Source organism: Empidonax traillii, unplaced genomic scaffold (assembly GCF_003031625.1).
Source record: "Empidonax traillii isolate 1590-97213 ecotype Southwest subspecies unplaced genomic scaffold, ASM303162v1 scaffold947:size350189, whole genome shotgun sequence".
NCBI lineage: Eukaryota > Metazoa > Chordata > Aves > Passeriformes > Tyrannidae > Empidonax > Empidonax traillii.
The window spans coordinates 58,346-76,261 of record NW_020956140.1 but is presented as its reverse complement, the minus strand read 5'-3'; the positions used below and the strand labels follow the sequence as shown (position 1 = coordinate 76,261).

Genomic DNA, 17,916 nt, shown 5'->3' with positions numbered 1-17,916 from the left:
TTCCAGCTCAGCATATTCTGGGATTCTGTGTATGAGCTTTAGGATTTAGTTCAGGCAGAACTATTGAATCTCCAGAATTTCAGGCCTGTATTCAGAATTATAAAGGTTAAATTGTTTAACAGCCTCTTACTAACCTTGTCCCTTTTCCAACATGATGCTCCCCACCTTTCAAGTGGTTCATCTGCGAGACCTTGTGTTCTGTGCTGCTTTTGGCAGTCAGGCTAAGGGGCTGGTTAAAGAGAAAGGTCTGGAACAAGGTAGAAACAGTTGTCTCCTCTAGAGATAGTTAATTCTTGCAGTGGTGATTGCACTCTGTGCAAGGAGAGGATGATGTTCAGGGAAGTTCCATGGCAGCAATGTCCTCCTGAGGTCAGAGGTGCAGCAAGTGAGGAGTGTCTTAAGTGTGGGCTTCACAGGGTAGCTTAGGAGAACTCCTGACCTCTGTACCTTCCAAAAACCAAGCGTCACTTCAGCACTATTACAGTTTTCCCTAAAGGTTAAAATGCTAAACACTTCAGTCGATTATGATCATTGCACGATCCATTTCAGAAACACCTCCTGGGTTCTCCCAGCTTTGATATTTGCAGCAGCTCTGTTGGGCATGTCCTGCACATCCCCTGGGAGCCTTAGAGCTGAAGGGGAAAACTGAAACACTCCTGATTCAGAGGCTGAAGAGACATTGCAAAGTTAGTGCACCTACATCTGCCTCCGAAGGAGAACACTGAATAAAAATCCACCTTGATGTGCTCTTGAATTGCAAAAGCCTTCTAATGCAGCCTGTGCCCATGATTTATAACAATGACTCATAATATTGCATTATACTTAATATGATGTAACGCTGATGCAAGATGCCATTCGTGGAATTTCAATGTCACAGAGAAAAAGAGAGGAGAGAGCAGTGTGGTCACGGACCTTGCCACGCTGTCAAAATGAAAATGTACAGCCAAAATACGCAAAACCTTTCAATATCTGCTTTGCTATTTTTTTAGCAGAATAACTTGGGGAATAACATTTTTATTTCCTGGAGCATAAATATCTCCCAGACATACGTTATTGTGTTACTTACAGTAATTTAATTAACTTTATACTCGAGAAGACAAATTTGCTAACAGACAATTCAGTCTTGCAATTATAACCCCCTCACATGGAAGTTTGCAGGGCAAAGCAGGATTATGCCTTTAAATTAATTGAAGCTTTATCTCCCTTTTCTGACCCAGCTGTTATGAATTCTCCTCCTGTTCTCCCTGTACTCTTGCTTCTTCCTGCAGTGAATCAGCATTTCAGGAAATACTAATTCAAAGAGGAAAGACACCCTAAACTCTGTTTCTGAAGGTCAGAAATAGCTGCTCTCCAATAGGTTTGCCAAATGAGGTGAGGCTTCTCGGGCTGCTTGGGGCCAGTTTCGTAGGGTGGATGCGACCCCTGTTCTGAACTCTGCCCCCTCCCTTCCACCCAGCCTGGGAACTCTGAGGCTGTGCTACAAAAGGGAGTCCTGGTGCTTTGTCACCGGGGCAGAGAGAGAAACAGGGAGCAGAGCCCCGTCCTTCAACAGTGAGGAAAACTGCTTATGGCTGCAGGAGCCGCTGGCATCACTGCCTTTGGTCCAGGGTGTGGGAGCAGCTGGGAATGGGGACGTGGCCCCACTCTCAGGGAGTGCTCCTCATGCAGCCTGGGCCTGCACACCACTGTTTTTCAAGCACTGCACCACCAAAGCTGTTAAGCAAAGGAAGGTGGGTGTTCTCCACCTGTGACCTTCAAAATCCTCCACATCTGACAATTGTCTCATTTTTGGAAAGAGCTGACAGGCTGTAGAATCACAGAATACGCTGAGATGGAAGGGACCCACAGGGATCACCCACTCCAACTCCTGGCCCTGCACAGGACACCCCAAAATCCCACTCTGTCCCTGAGAGCATTGTCCAAAAGCTCCTTGAGCTCTGGCAGCCTTGGGGCCGTGACCACTCTCCAGGATAACTGTTCTCCTGCTCTGACAGAGTCATGTATTCCGTATGTTCTGAGACTGTTGATGGCACTGCAGGAAGCAGAGAGGTATCTGCCTAAAACAAACTATGAGAAGGCGGAAAGTCCTGAATGAGATCTCCAAAAATCCCGGATCAGGCTTTTCCTGGAGGTTTTCTGTTGGTTTATACCGTGCAGTCCTACCTACGCCCAGTTTCCCCAGTAAGCCCAGCAGACCTGCCTGCTGCAGTACAAAGTCTGTCACCCCTCACTCACCAGATGGAACAGATGAATTCACCAGTGATTCTTAAGAAGACTCTCATCTTATCTCAACTAGATCATGAGAGACCTGTGCTTTATTAGAGTGCATCCTGAATTCCCTGCAGCTGGTTGTGGTCCTGAAGAAGGACCTCTCCAGAGGTGAGTGGGCACAACACACAGCACAGCTTCGCCTTGCAAGACCAAAGTAGTAGAGGGGACTGACTTTTGGATGGTGGAGTGGTGTCTACGGGTGGAGGTAACAAATCAATCAGAATTGAACACCTGGTTTATTTTTGGAAGACTAGTAGGTGCCAGTCTGTCTCCTAAGTGCATAAATATCATCAAAAACTTAGGCACGGGAGAGCAAAACTAGACAAGAATTTGTAGCCCAGAGGAAAGCCAGCACAAATAGATTGTGTGGAGGCTGATAAGATCCCTATTGCTCCAAAAGGGAGAGCACCACCTCTCAACAAGACTGTCTTTGTTGTGAAAGAGTTGGGTTGTGAGAGACCTGGCTTGCCAAACACCCATAACGCCCCCCCCCCCCCGCCAATTGTCTCTAAATACTGAGATCTTTCACACAAGAGCAAAGCCTGAAAGGAACCTCTCTAGCAAAAACATCGTTTATTCATTCTCTCCAGGACAGTGGAGTAACAATCCTCCTCTGAGTCCTGTTACTCTTTCTTTCCCCCGGAGGTTTCAGAGATTTGTTCGAACAAAGATCAGTCATTCTGCCCTGTGAGGGGCGCAGGAAGAAGCGCACAAATATCTGGAGATCAGAGCAGTTCCTGAGCCTGGCGGAGAAATGGCAGATGGCCAGAGATAGCACACACCACTGTTCTCCCAGGTAACAATGAGGAGAGCTGGATCTTCCAGGCACAAGCTTTCAGGACAGCAAATTGTGCACAGAAAGGTGAGAAACACAAGGAGCTCGTGTCCTCAAGGGGATGCTTTGCCTTCTCACAGCCCAGCTCCAGCACCAAGAGCCCTCCTCTACCCCAGGTCCACGCCTGGGTGAGAATGAAGATTAAAAAATGCAGCTTTTCTATTTGTTTGTATCTTTCAGGTCTGTATTGGGAGACAAATTTATAGCCAGCAGGCAGTTCCATCTATGTTTGCAGTCTGGTGTGGGCTGGTGTGTCATTCATTGGGAATCTTTTACTGCCAGCACCTATCAAATACTTTCAAGGAAGTAGCTTTCCCACGAAGGTGAAACTCCTCTGCTCTTTTTTACTTCACTGGATCTGTGCTTGTACAGTAGAGCAGGCTGTGGGCGTTGGTGCTTTACCCAGCTTTTCAGCTACCAGAAGCTAAGCAATAAAGATCTCAGATCATTTGTTTAGCAAATATTAATGGTTAATCCTTGAGTTATTATCAGAATTCAGTTTTGCTACCGTGGAAGCGCAAGTTTTTTGCACCAGAGAGCCAGACACAGGCACTGGGGGTACTACACAGGGTAAGCCCCACAACCTCACCTCTAAAACTACCACAGCAGCATTAAATTAAAGAAGGGCTGGGCTTTTGTTTGGGGTGGAAATGGCTTCTCTTCAATACAATCTGCTTGGCTCCAGCGTAAGTGGAGATGTCTCAGAGCCTACAGGTAATTACCACAACGAAAATAGTATCCACAAATTACCTGCTGCTCCCAACTTCCTTCTCCCATTTGCTTCTAAGTCACACGAACATAATGCTGAAATCAGGAGTATTGCACAGGAGGGCAGATGGGAGAAGGTAAAGCAGAGAGCTGAGGAAGCAGAGGATTGACATTCCTCCCGTAAGATGCGATCAGCAAAATGGTCACCCCCACAGGGAAGGCAGCGCTGGAGGTACCTGCATGGGGAGCACACGCAGACACCCCTGGCTGTTCCCAGCCGGAGCCACAGCACCACTGGGGCTGCCCTGAGGTTTGCTGGGAATGCCTGACCCGCAGGGATCTGAGGGGCACGGATCACACCGGGTCTGGCACCCGCAACAGCTGCCGCTGACCATCAGGAGCTGCGTTCCTGCCTTCCCCAGCACCGGTTCCGCAGTGCCTGCTTTCAGCTCCTCAGCCCCAAAGAACGGGGAGGGGGTGGGAATGTTGCTGTGCTAAACCCAGCCCCGTGCCACGGTGTAACAGTGGGCCAGCCTGGGGTCCTGTGCTGCAGCATTTCCCACAAAAGAAGCATTTCTCACAAAGAGCAGGGCTGGGAGAGTGGGGTTGAAAGCGATCCCTTTCCAGCCGAGTGAGAGGTTCATGTCTGAACCTGACGGGAATCCCGGTCCCCCACACAGTAGCAGCTTTTTATCATGAGTACCATTTGAGTTCCCAGATAAAATGTTTGTTTGCTTTCTTCCTTTTACCGCTGTAAAGAGTTACATTTAGACAAACATTTGACAGACAGATGGTCCAACAAGCCTGTCTAACTTGCAGAGGTGCCTCCTCGCCTACTGTAAATGATGCCAGCATGAAAGCACTGGATTCTCCCGCACTGGAGGTGATGGAAGCCCTCTCCAACCCCGGGGTGGAGAACAGAGGTCACTCACCTTCCTCCCAGCCTCGTTGTTGTGCAGGTTCATGAGCGTCCTGGCGTTTTGTTTGATCTCCCGGGCGTCCACAAAGACCTTGGCGAATCCGATCCCGTATCGGATGTCAGCGGAGCAGCCTCCCCATTTCCAGCCTTCCTCCTTGTGGTACTGTCCCTGTTTCTCCTTATCACAACCACAGTCACTCAGGTTGCCCTGCGTGCAGGCAGCGGTGATGGCGTGGGCCACCCCGGCCGCGATGATGGCGTAGGTGAACGCGGCCTCTCTGCTCCCTGGAACGGGAAAAGGGCCATAAAAATGGGATACCAGAAAGGTAAAAACTGCCAGAAACTTGTGACAGCTGCAAGGTAAAAACTGCCATAAATCTGCGATGCCTGAAATGGAAAAAGTGCCACAAATACATTATATACCACACAGGGACACGAGTTAGAAAACCAGGCAAGTTCATCAGAACCAGACATCGGGAGTTATTATTAGAAGTGGTATAAATCTGCAGGCCTAAGCAGGTCTCTGCTCTTCTGAGTATTGATTTTGGTGGATGCTCGCTCTCTGAAATGATGCTCTCCGTGAGGGAGTCGGAGATAAAGCACTGTTGGAGGCAACTTCATCTGCGTGCTTCCAGATGGTACCAGAAGCAGTCAAACTAAAATTTTAGAGCAAAAGGGCGGGGTGGCAAAAACTTTAGCTTAAAAAAAAAGAAGGAAGGAAAACAAAAGAGGTGGAACTGAGGGGGGGAAATCACTAAAATAACCATATTTGACTTTTTTTAAAAAAAATCACAGAATCACAGAATCACAGAATGTGCTGAGTTTGAAGAGACCCACAAGGATCATCAAGTCCAACTCCCAAGAGTCACACCCTGTGCCCCAGAGGATCATCCAAACAATTCCTGAAATCATCTCAGAAGTAGCATTTTATTTATAAATTTAATGCTACGCTAAAAGGGTTTTTTACAGTAAAACAACCTCTGCTGGACATCTCGTTCTGAAAGCATTTTAGCTGAACTGGGACATTTTTTTCACATTGTGTCACAGCATTTTCAACACTGACTCAGCGAAATAAGTTTCGAAATTTCAATTCAATAAATTTCCAAATTCCTCACAGGATGGAAAAAAAACCCCCTTACCTGTTGAGAGTACCACGACCAAAGGGAGGTGAAGTGGAGCCTCACCAGAGGGCTGGGAGGCAGAGGTTAAACCAATACCATTTTTTGCAATTAGGCTCTAATGAGAGGCTTCTGTTTGTTAAGGACTTACCCCTACTCTCATTTCTCCAATGACAGAATGTGCCCTTGCATTAGTAGGATCAGAATCAGGCTCTTGATTAGGAGAGTGCAGATGGAAAGATCCACTGCCCTTCTCCAGTTCTGGCAGACCTCAGCTGCTGGCAATAGTTTATTATACGTGAAACAAGCCCATTTCTGCTGTTTATTGGATTTCACCAAAAAAATAATCACTTGGGAAAGAAACCTTACAAGCACTTCATTCCTGGCTACATCCCTTTCATGTACACGATCTAGATCGTCACTTTTAATAAAAAAATGTTCACTTCCTTATGCCAAGGAAGTAAAATGGAAAACAAGATGACATTATCACAAGCTGCTAATAGACAGCTTCATGCCCTTTCATTCTCGTGGGTCCTGCCAAGCACTGTATTTATGAAGGAACTGGGAGTCAAATATCAAAGTTCCTCGAAGGAGTCCTTGTATCTCCTCATTAAAAAAAAAAAAAAAAAAAAAAAAAAAAAAAAAAAAAAAAAAAAAAAAAAAAAAAAAAAAAAAAAAAAAAAAAAAAAAAAAAAAAAAAAAAAAAAAAAAAAAAAAAAAAAAAAAAAAATCATGAAATGTTGAATTGTTGTGACTGTGGAATTTGCAGATGAAGCTTTCTAGAGAACTCGTGGCTTTTTATGAAAATAGGAGTGTGGCAGAGAAATCCCAGGCTTTAGGTGTTTTTGGAGCTGGTGCTCTCAGAGCCCCTGGAGGCCAGAGAGTCCCACTCCAGAGTGCAGCCACCAGGACCAGCCAGGGCAGCTTTCCAGTGCCTCCCCCAGTTCATACTCAACCATATCCTCGCTATTTTAAGCCCAACACTATGAAAAATGCCCTCATAAGCAGGAGAGGTACAATAAGAAGTCCCAGTCTCTCCCCTCAGAGGGGAGCAGTGCTTTACACCAGGTCTCTGTTTCATGAAGTTTGACCTGGGATGATGTCAAAAAAAGTATTTTTGAGTAGAAATTTTCATCTGGTTCTTGTGGTTTTTTTCCCTTTCTTTCTTTGATTGAATGATTTCTGTTCCAGCACAAGTTATTTTTAAGATCTAGAATAAAAACCACTGGGAGATCACTTTAGTCTGACACATTTGATACTGTAAAGACTGAGCAGCTCTTTTGCTTCTGAGAGGGGAGAAAAATGCAACACAGAGAATATAAAACCAGTTAGTACAAGAAGAATCGGAATCCAATGTCAAGCTTGATCATAAATTATGTTACATAAAGTATTTCAGAAGTTTATCTCATATGGGGGTAAAGTTTAGCAGCTTTTGAAAATTTAGGAGATTTCAAGGTAAACGAAGCAAGTGTCTGGAAGAATTGGTCCAGGTAGGAAGTACCTTGGCACTTGTGCACTATTGATAAAGGGTTTGTCCCACCTGCATCCCACTGTTCCTGTTTGCCACACTGGAAGGGTGTGGAAACCCCTCATCTGCAGTCATTACCTTATCTAGATGATTAGAAACATCAGACCACATCTGGAAGAGTGAACTATGTTTTCAGCACTGACCTCACTAAAGACCTTTTGGAGAGAGTTAAATAAAATCTGCTGATTGGCATGAGCTACTCAAACTGTCTCTTGAGCAATTTGCTGACCTGTTTTCTAGGTGTGTTGTGTGGAAACCCAGGAATTAAATCTTCTTTCACGCAATTCCAACCGAATCCATCCTTGAACTGCAACTGGACTTTAATCTATGGGGGTTTTAAAAGTAAAAATTTAATTTATAAATATAAATAATGAGCAAATCAGTTGATCTTTATGGGAGGATTGGTGCAAATCACACCCCTGGGGCTGTCCTCAGCCCCAACAAGTGTTTCAGTGCTGTGTGAACATGGAGGCTTTTCTTCATGTGTTGGACATGAATATCTTCCTGCTCTTCCTCTTTCTTTCTGGGCTTCAGTAAGGTGTTGGGGCACAATTATTTAGGGAATCACCGAGCCTCCTTCACCACTGCCACCCAACAGGTTCATCTCTGGCTGCCTCCACATCCCATTCTTTTCCTCACAGTTCAAATAGGATGAGGATCATGGAAAATGTCCTCTTTTCATCTTTAATAGTTCTCTTTGGTGGATCTGGGGATTCAAATATTCTGGTGTGCATTTGGTTGAAGGTTGGACTTGATGCTCTGGTTGGTCCTTTCCAACCTTAATGATTCCGTGATCCTGTACATTGTGTTGCAGCTCCATTTGTTCTGATGGCAGATAGTTTGGCACTGGTGGCTCCCAAAATTCCAGCAGGTGCACTCTGCTGATGCAAAGCATCCTCCAAAACCCTGGAGTCCTGTCTCCAGACCCTTCCCTGGGCAGCACATCTTCCCAAGCCGTCCTTGAGTGTGACTCTGAGCTCTGCACAGCCAACCACCCCCACAGAGTGACAGATGCCACAAGGGGACCACGGGCAAAAAAACCCAGTGCAAACATAAATATTACGAGGACAGGAGGCTCTGCTAACACTGAGTATGATTATACACAACCCAAGAACACCTTGGAGTGTTAATCCTGCAAACACTCACATGCATGTCTTCGCTTCTGGGTCTAAATGTTTGCTAGACTGGGTTTTGGCTGATCAGCAACTATATCAGCTGCAGAGAGTGGGCTGCATTCTGGTTTTAATTCGGCTAACTTCATATTATTTCAAGTTTTATCCTAAAATTTGAAACATTTTTAAAAACTTCACTCACATGGATCAGAAACAGGAACTGAGGTTTAAAAAAAAAATTCCACACCTTGATGTTTCTTGGAAAACAAAGCCTAAGCCTGCAAGATACAGAGTGGATTTACTTGCAGGAGGGCAGTAGGTGCTCAGCAGTTTGGGATCTGGGAGTGTTTCTAAACAGCCTGGCCTGCCCTATCAGTTCCCTCCTAAATTGACTAAGCTGTGAAATAATAAAAAAAAAGACAAATTTCTGTTTATCTCACTGGAAAACACAGGTTGTATTTTCTGCTATTTAAAGCCAAAGGGTCAGAGAGGGAGTTATCTGCAGTGACATGAGCTGAAATATGATGGGGAAAATATAAAGATGGAAAACACAGCTCACCTTGCCAATTATGTGCCACAGCTCACATTACTTCCCATCTCTCTATAGAGGTCATAACTCACAGGCAGGGAAAATGAAGAGCAGAACTCATCCTCTGCCTGCTTTGGGAAGAGCCTCCTCCTTCCTTGGTAGACTATGTATGGTCTTGCAGGTTTTTTTTTTATTTTTATCTTTTTTTAACCTAGCCTGAGTGATTAATAAGAATGATAGCTTAAAAAAAAAAATCATTGGGGTATCCTCATCCTATTTTTTTCTTCCCTTTCCATTTAAAGTTTTGGGAGTTGGTGCCTAAAAATATTGTACTCACTTGGAAATGGTTGGTTCCCTGTAAATCAGCAGTGTGGTTTTACAAAGACTAGTACCAAGAAATAAAATAAATAGAGTTTCTTTAAGAGGCATTTGAGACTTTGGGGGGTTTAGTCACTGCCCACTTTCACAAGCTGAAGTTTCTTTCATCGGCACATGAAATTCTCAAAGAGGAAACACTCCAGGTATAGTGATCACTTTGGAAAATACCTCCTTTAAACTTATAAAGTTACTGCTGGAGGCATGTGCATCACAGAAATCACAGCCAGAATTCTGGGAGTTCAGATAAGTCTCCCCTTTTCAGAGGGCTCTGAGCCCCCCACAGCCCCGAGATGGGAGATCTCCTACCTCTCTCTCAAAATGCAATCTTTCTGTTTCTCTGGAACATGTACTCACAAGACACATCTGAAGGCAGGTATGAAAACCTTCTGATGGGAATTCCAACTGCAGTGACCTTGGGGCAATGTTTTATCTTCCTGTGACAGTCCCTGCTGAGAAAGATTGACTTTTTGGCATAAAGCAGCGTGCTCAGGTTTGGATGATCAGCCCGTATTTCAGCCTGGCCTCTGTTTTGCCTGCAAATAACTGTTCTGCAAGACACTGACAGTAAAAACTGGTTGTAAGAGCTGGAAACTTAGCACTGAAATTCAGATTCTTGCTTGAGCAGATAGCAAGACTCCTGTTAATTACAAAATTTCTTTTTTTTGTATATACTGGGAAATTCACAACCCAGTGGTTCAGAAAACAGAGTATTTATCAACCTTGCCTCGAAATATTGACCAAACTGAGTAGTGCAGCAGTACCTAGAACCTAGTTTCTCACAGGCCTGTCCAGATAATCTTCCATCCAACATAAAAACAACAGGGATTTTCCTGCCAGAGTTCAAGGAGCGTTTGGACAATGCTCTCAGGCACATTGTGGGATTCTTGGGGTGTTCTGTGCAGGGCCAGGAGTTGGACTCAATGATCCCTGTGGTTCCCTTCCAGCTTTGGACACTCTATGATTCTACCAGTGGTTGTTTCTTTGGTCAGTTCTTTTGTAATTCAAAGAATCGGAATTTCAAACCTGACACACGAGACCACAGCAGTTTTCCAAATGGAAAAGCTCTACAGAAATGGTTGAAGGGTAAATCCTTTCTTGAACCCACCTGTACTGGGATGTTTTCAAAAGTGTTTGTCTACAACACAGAGGCAACATGAAGTTTTACTCTCATCTTTTCTGGTTTTTTTTGTTAAATCCACCAGACCAGAGAGGAGAATGTCCTGGATTTTATTCTCTTTCCCATACCAACAAGAGCTATTCCTGACAGCTACTGCACAAGTTAGCCAAAGGACTTGGTTTGGCAGACAGTTGTCATTTGCTTCAATGGGCAGGAGTGGGAAATGTCCCCTCTTCCTTCACGTTCTTCAAGCTGTAGAAGAGAAGCTGATTCTAATACATGGAATAAATAAATTCAGTCCAGTGCAGTGCATAAAGGGAAGCCAACAGCCCCTCCTGGTTTGATGTTGCATCTGGGTCCACCTGGAACGATCCCCCAGGCAAAGGCACAACGTGCAGAGGGGCTGAGCTGCCCAGCTGTGCTCAGAAGGGCCGAGACCAGTTTGGTCCACGTGGATCCTTGGTTTGATTTCAGCTTTCCTTATTCCCGATGAGCAACGCCAGGTGATGATCCTGAAGCATTTCCCAGTGCAAAAGGAAGCAAAGAAGCGACGCCTTTGGGTAAGACGGGGATGAAAACCCGTTTGGAGGAGGTTTGGCTGTGACGTCCTTTGAAGGCCACCACGTTCCCCCCCAGGCAGGGCCCAGCGCATCTTCTGCAGTGCAGATCCCACAGATGTGCACTGAAGTGAGTTTCCACCGTGCTGTGCTGTACTTTGTCGAGATACAGGTTGTACTTTTTTCACTTGGGAAGTCTCATTCAACAGTGGCAGGGCTGCTCAGTTAGGGAAAAAGCAAAGTGGGGTTTGATTTCTGCCCTGTGATGCCGATGCAGTGCTGTCCTCCAGATCCCATGGCGTGTAGGCACATCCCAAGGCAGTTATTTCAGACAGTTACTGTCACAAACAGTCACAAGAAGTTCCTGTTCCCCACCTGTTCACAAGGTTGCAAAAAGGGCCACTGAGGCACCTGATGAGAAGCCTTTCACCGCAGCACTCACTCCTTCCGTGATCATCAGAGCCCAAATCTGAGTTTCAGACTCTATCAAAGGCTCCACTGGTCGTTGAGATCTTCAGGCTCGAACCACATTTCAGCTGAAGGGAGATGGGCAGGAGGCTCTTGGTCTGTCGTGCTTTAACGCCGTGGTGTGGGCTGTGGACGTCTCCAGGAACAGAACTGCTGACCACCCTAACAAATGTATCTGTTGGTAAGTGTGTCTGTAACTGCAGCGTTGCATCATCTCCATGGTTATTTTAAAAGTTCTCTTTGGGACTTTACATTATTAATAAGGTGTCTACGGAACTGTCTAGAAAAAACATCCTTGTGTGGATCTTGGTGGTGACCTTCTCATTTCCCAGTCCTCAGCTGGAGCAAAGTGGTGTCACTTTGTTATTTCTCTCCATGTTATTGGCACTATTGTCACCAGTTGTCAGGATAGGATATCCACAGTATGGCAGTAGGGAAGAGTCTCTCTTTTGAAGGACAAACCAGATAAAATGACACAAGAAATATATGCTGTGCACTGGTTGGAAGCACGGCTGTGACGAGCTGGAAATCAAGCCTGTGATCACAAATAGGCTTTAGGATGCATGGGATGAGTTTAAATGGTTGCTTCCTATAACTCTACAAATACACTACCACTGGCAGATTGATTATATGTGAATTTTAAAAATCACACATGTGCTACAGATTAGAACAGGAAAACGTTTGATGCTCTCTCTCTCTGCTGACTTCCAAGTGTTTCAGCTGTGCTGCCATTTTAAAAAGAGGGAAAGAGAAACACAGAGCAGAGTGCCACGATCAGCCACACAACGGCAGGGCCATGAGGGGAACTCACACCTCCTGAATCACCCTGAGTGGCAACAAGAGAATTGGAATCATTTGGGTACATTTATATACATTTATATATATCTTGTATAACATTCATAAAGCAGATTACCCAGTAAGGGTAAAGAAACCTGGTTTGGAAGAGGTTTGGGTTTGCTGTGTCATCAAAATTGCGGCTGGGAAATAGTTCACAAGAATCTGTGGTATCCAAGGGAACTTATTTGTATGGACTGACACACACAAATCCCATTAGCATAAGAGTTACTCAGGCACATCCTCCCAGATTGATCTCAGCCTCTGCTCACTGCACGTGCCCGGCTGAGCCACATTTCTGTCATTCTGAAGTCATCTCCTAATCATAGAGAGAGTCCATCAGTGCCACTCCAGAGGCAGGGAGGGAGAGATGAGCTCATGTGTGGCTCACTGACTTTATTGCGAGTGGCAAGACGAAGGTGCCCCACGTACTTCCCAGGTAACAACTCAGGATGCAACTGCCTGAAAAATACAAAATGCTAGAAAAGGTGCTGATGTTTAGGTGCTGTTGGAGTTGTGTTTAAAATTAAAAAAGCACCAAGGGCACAGCATCTCTACCTAACGGTTACCTGGACTGTTCTTGTGCAGAGTCACCTTGAAACACCTCCCATAGGGTGTGTGGTCCTTCATGTCACACAGCTCTTGACTATTTAGGGTGAGGCACTCAGGCCTGAACTCCTCCTATTTGTGGCTATCAGATTTGACTTATGGCTTTATGGCACCCTTTTTAACCAGGGTGAGATATTATTTCTCTGGAATATTCTCGGTAACCCAAAACACACCCGGACAGAGATCCAAGGGAAAGAGAGACCTGTAAAGAACGTGCTTTTTCCTTATAGCCATAGAAAGATGAGCTATGTCAGATATTCAAGGTTTCTATACCTGCTGATAGGGAAGAAGCAGAAGAACAGGGAGACAACCTGAGCAGGGGTGGTTACACTATAATATCTTGTGGTGTTTGAGAGCCTGAGTACTTTTACCCTTGAGACCCCAGAAATGTCTGTGCATAAATAAAATCTACCACTGGATTTTAAACCTCTGTGATTTTTACAAAAGTTTGCTTTAAAATTTAAATATATAACCTGTTTAAATTTGAATGTTTTGGTTATTCTTTAAATGAGTTTTATAATTTGGATGCCATTCAACTCTTGACTGTGTTCCGAAACCAGCGAGGAATTTGCCCTATCCATCTTAGCTCATAATGGATAGATAGAACATATTAAGAGTTATCACCTCAAAAACAGATCAAAGTCTACTTCCTTTAATATTGACTTTCTTTAAAAGGACCTAAATATAACCCACTAGCTAAATAATTCAATTTTCGGAGGGAGGAAAGGAACTGAGAGCATGTTTATACAACAGACCACAATAACTCTACAGTTTTCTGATTTGCTGGAGAAGAAAAAAAACCCTTCTCACATTTTCTGTTTAAGGAAATGTTACTCTTAGACTAAATGAGCCCAAACCTGTCAGCCATCCAAATGGACTCTTCACTGACATAAGTGGCAAACACTTGCATACATCACTGACAGGAAGAGCTCAGCTCAAGGAACAGGAACAATGAGCTAATCTCAAGAAATGGTCCTTTTTCAGATGTTTTACAATGTTGTGCAGGGGGCTTTTTATCTTCTCTGCTTGAGTCACTCTTATTATCAAAGGTGTTGAAAGGTGGGGCTTTGTTGTTGTTCTCTTTCTGTTCTGTCCCTAAATATCTCCAAGTTTTGGAAAATACACATATCAGTGTGCACTGATGTGATCAAACACACATTCAGTGTTCTCAGGAGTTCCAGAGCAGAGTGGCAAGGCTGTACCTCTGCATTTCATGGGAATGCAAGGAAGGAGGTACTAGAACATCTCCTGCCATATGATCAAACAGTGCCTGGGGCCAGTCCAGAGGGTTTCCCCACAGCTGCTCAGGGCTCTTCTTGCTTCTGTTCTCAGTCCCTTCCTCCATTCTCATGAAATGCCGTGTTTTCTACCCCGCTGAGCGTTGTTCAACGGGGTTTCTGCTTTTATGCAGCCACGTTGTAGATGGGGAAGAGACCAGGAGGCCTCAAGACTGGAAAGCATAGAGCTCAACTTCAACTTCTGGATGCAGAATGTGGTGCTGTGATTAACTTTCAGTGGTGGCTCTAAAAATGACTAACCTGTATTTGGGAAACACATTTCCTCAGCCTTTGTATTTTAAGTGCTGTGGAATCAAAAAACAAAAACAAAAACAAAAACAAAAACAAAAACAAAAACAAAAACAAAAACAAAAACAAAAACAAGTAAAGTCCACTACTATGTGTTTTGCAGAACGGGGGTACGAGAGTTTTAACCTCAGCTGTGTATTGGGTTTTTCATTATTAATGCTGGTTCAGTTAAGATATATTTTAAGATATATATTAAGACATATTTTGTACTGCTGCAGTACACGAAAACGCAGAAACTGGAAATGGGATTTTCTGCCTGTTCCTCAAACCGGAACACACCTGCTCTTTCTGCTGGGAGAGAGGGCACTGGATACAGCTGCTATGGGATAACTATTTTATGTGGTTGGAATCCCTCACAATGACACTGGTTGCTGCACCTTAGTCCCACTGGGTACGAAGATCAGGCCAGTGTCTCTATGGAGATGCCTGCACCCCAGAAGTGTAATTCCAGCTCTGCTCAGCATTCGACCAGAACCTTTTATCCATCCCTAGGTACATGAAGAAGTACACACAAATGCAAAACCTTTTGGAAAGGATTTGTGAGAGGAGGACAGTGCAATCCCGTGGTGGGAGTGAACCACAGGCAGGTGCCCTGCCGGGAGGCAGCAGGGATGTCAGTCCCGTTGGTAACGCCAGCCCGAGCTCAGGCGCCGGTCCTGCCCCGGCACGGGCTGTGTGATCCCGCTGATCTTCCCCAAACCAACAGCCGTGCCCCGTGACGCCCCCGTGTCACACCCCCGGGTGCCCACTTTTGGCGTCCTGCGGGGGGGCAGCCCATCAGCGACGAGCAGAGAGCCAACGTACCCACTTTGAGCTCCTTCCCGAAGACGGTCCTCTCTCCCAGGGCAGAGCAGTTCCAGCGCCCGTTGCGGAACTGGAACTGGCACTCGTTGATGCCCATCTGGGACCCCTCCCCGATGACGATGATCGCGTCGGGCCTGCTCTGGCAGATCGCCCGCTGCCGGGGGGCGAGCCCCGGGATCTTGTTGCAGATGATGCTCGCTCCCAGGGCCACCACCGACGAAAAACCCCTGCAACGACAGGACACCAGAGCTGGCTGAGCGGAGGTTCGTCCCGGCGGCAGACGCAGCATCCCCGCTGCCTTCCCGAGCTGCGGGGCCCGCCTTTGGCAGGTGCCCCCCGGAAAACACCCGCCTTTCCCCCTGTCGCTTCCCTCTCCCTCTCTCCAAGCCAAGGCAAGGATAAGGAGAGCGGGACCAAACTTCCTCCTCGGTGAATTAAAGCGCACGCAGCGGCGTTGCGTGCCCGGGCCACGCACAGACAGCGGGCCGGGAGGGTTTTCCCAAACCTGTCGAACAGTTAGAGGAGGGAGGGAGAGGGGGAAGGCGGACAACCCCCGCTCCCTGCCCGCGGGCCGCGCCGCCTCCTCCCGCACCGAGCGCACCTGGACGGGCCGGGGATGCTGCGGGACCGGAGCGCCGCCACTCTCCCTGCGCCCCGCTCGGTGCGGGCGGAGGCGGCTCCGCCGGCCGAGCCATCGAGGGATGTCCGGGCGGGGAGGCGGGAGCAGGTAGCCGGCAGGTACCCGGCAGGGACATCCCGCACCGGGGACAGCCTGCCGGGGCGGGGAAGCCCAACTGCCCGGGGCATACCCCCGGGTGTCCCCCCGGCAGGGACCGCCGTCCGGCCCCTCGAAGCCCCGCACATCGCCGGGGCCGCCACCTCCCCCGGAGGTGAGCGGGCTTTACATGTCTTTTGAGAAATAATCGTGATCACCACTATCATCACCTTTTTTTTTTTTTTTTTTTTTGAGACTTCCCGAGTTAAATAGTAACAGGTCTGGACAGGTTGGGCTGAGCGCGAGTGAGAGCGCGATTGTTATAAAAGAAAGAGGGAAGGAAGGGAAAAAAAAAAAGTTACTTACCCGATCTTGATATACACAATCCCCAGGCTCAGGAAGATGTGGAAGATCCAGCGCCTTGTTTTCCTGTTCATATTCCTTGCTTGCCGTGGCTCAGACCAACACGCGAAACGATGCCCGGCGCGCTCGGGGCCGTTCCGTGCCGCTCCGTGCCGTTCCGTGCCTCTCCGTGCCGGTCCGTCGCTGGCGGTGCCGCGGTCACGGCCGCCCGGCCGAGCGGGGCAGCCCCCGCCGCGCCCCGCAGCGCCCGCCGCTCCTCGCCGAGCCCCCACCGCCTCTCACCATGGCCCCGCCGGGGCTCCCCGCGCTGCGAGCCCCGCGCCGGCTGCGCTGCTGGCACAGGAGCGCCGTGTGCGGGACGGGCTGCGGGGTCCTGCGAGCGCCGGCCGCGTCCCCACCTTCAATGGGAATTGTCTCCCTCTCTTCTCTCTTCTCTTCCCCCCCCCCCCCTTTTTTTTTTTTTCCTCTCTTTCTCTCTTTTTCAGCTACTTGGGCGTGTTCTCCTCAGGAGGGAGTTGTCCAGCCGGGGTGTGGGGGGGGAGAAAGAAAGGCAGGGAGGTGGGAAGAAGGGGAACCAGGAATTGCAGGCGGATCACCTGCCTGCAGGGAGGCTCAGGGCGATCCTCCTCCTGCGGGCACGGCCCGGGGGAACGCGGCGGGGGCTCCGGGGGTTGTCACCGGGGGGCGCCCCCGGGGCTGGCCCCGGCCCGCCGGGCGGCATTGGGGCCGCCGCGCCCGGCTCGGCCCGCACCCCGCACCCCGCGCCGCTCCGCGCCCGCACCGCGGCCAAAGCTTTGACTCCGCGCTCGCCGCCCGCTCGCCGGGGCCGCCGAGCACCTGGGGCCGGTTTTATGCGTGTGCTCCGACGCTCCTCCCCTCGCTCTGCCTCCCCGCAGCCTCCCCGGCCCCGCGCCGGGTGAGCCCCGGGCAGCCGAGCATCCCCGCAGCGCCGCCCCGTCCCGCACCCGGGCAGAGGCGGCGCCGGCAGGTGCGGGAGGCAGCCGCCCCCGGCCTCCAGCGGGCAACAGCGAGCCCCGTGTTCACGCAGTGCCCTCCCCACAGTGGTTTTGTAACTGATCTCCCAGTGGCAGAGGCAGGGCTCGGTCCTGCCGGGCCCCCGTGGTCGTGGGTTCACGTCGGGTGTCCGCGGTCCGAGCCCACGGGGGGGAAGGGGGCAGAGCGGGGGCTGCGGGAGCTCCTCGGGGCGGGGGGACCGGCCCGGCAGAGAGGAGGATCCCGTCTCCTCGTTGCGGGAATTTACACGGATATGGTGACTATTTTATTATCCACTTCAAATATTTCAAACAGGGAGGTTACCTAAATGATAACAGGGGTGTGGTGCGGGAATTGTTCTGCTGATAATGTTTTTCTGAAAACAAAAACACGATGACAGGATCCCTCAGGGTCCCTCCGAGGAGCCGGTCCGGAGACCCCCCCGCGAGGAGCCGGAGCCCCCCTTGCGGGG

At 48.2% G+C, this 17,916-nt stretch overlaps 1 protein-coding gene and 1 long non-coding RNA gene across 2 annotated transcripts in view; one reads left to right on the top strand and one right to left on the bottom strand.

Moving 5' to 3' along the window:
* WNT7A (Wnt family member 7A) overlaps positions 1-16,720 on the bottom strand; it is a 34,774-nt gene extending 18,054 nt beyond the window's left edge. Inside the window, exons 1-3 of the mRNA XM_027903249.1 lie at positions 16,455-16,720; positions 15,374-15,600; positions 4,747-5,018 (exon numbers count right to left, since the gene is read on the bottom strand). Coding sequence (XP_027759050.1) covers positions 4,747-5,018; positions 15,374-15,600; positions 16,455-16,525 — 570 coding nt within the window. The 5' untranslated portion in view covers positions 16,526-16,720. The remainder of the gene's footprint in view (positions 1-4,746; positions 5,019-15,373; positions 15,601-16,454) is intronic.
* Positions 16,721-17,523: 803 nt separating this feature from the next.
* Positions 17,524-17,916, top strand: part of LOC114067659 — a 20,272-nt gene continuing 19,879 nt past the window's right edge. The window contains exon 1 of the long non-coding RNA XR_003573441.1: positions 17,524-17,721. This is a non-coding gene — a long non-coding RNA (uncharacterized LOC114067659). The remainder of the gene's footprint in view (positions 17,722-17,916) is intronic.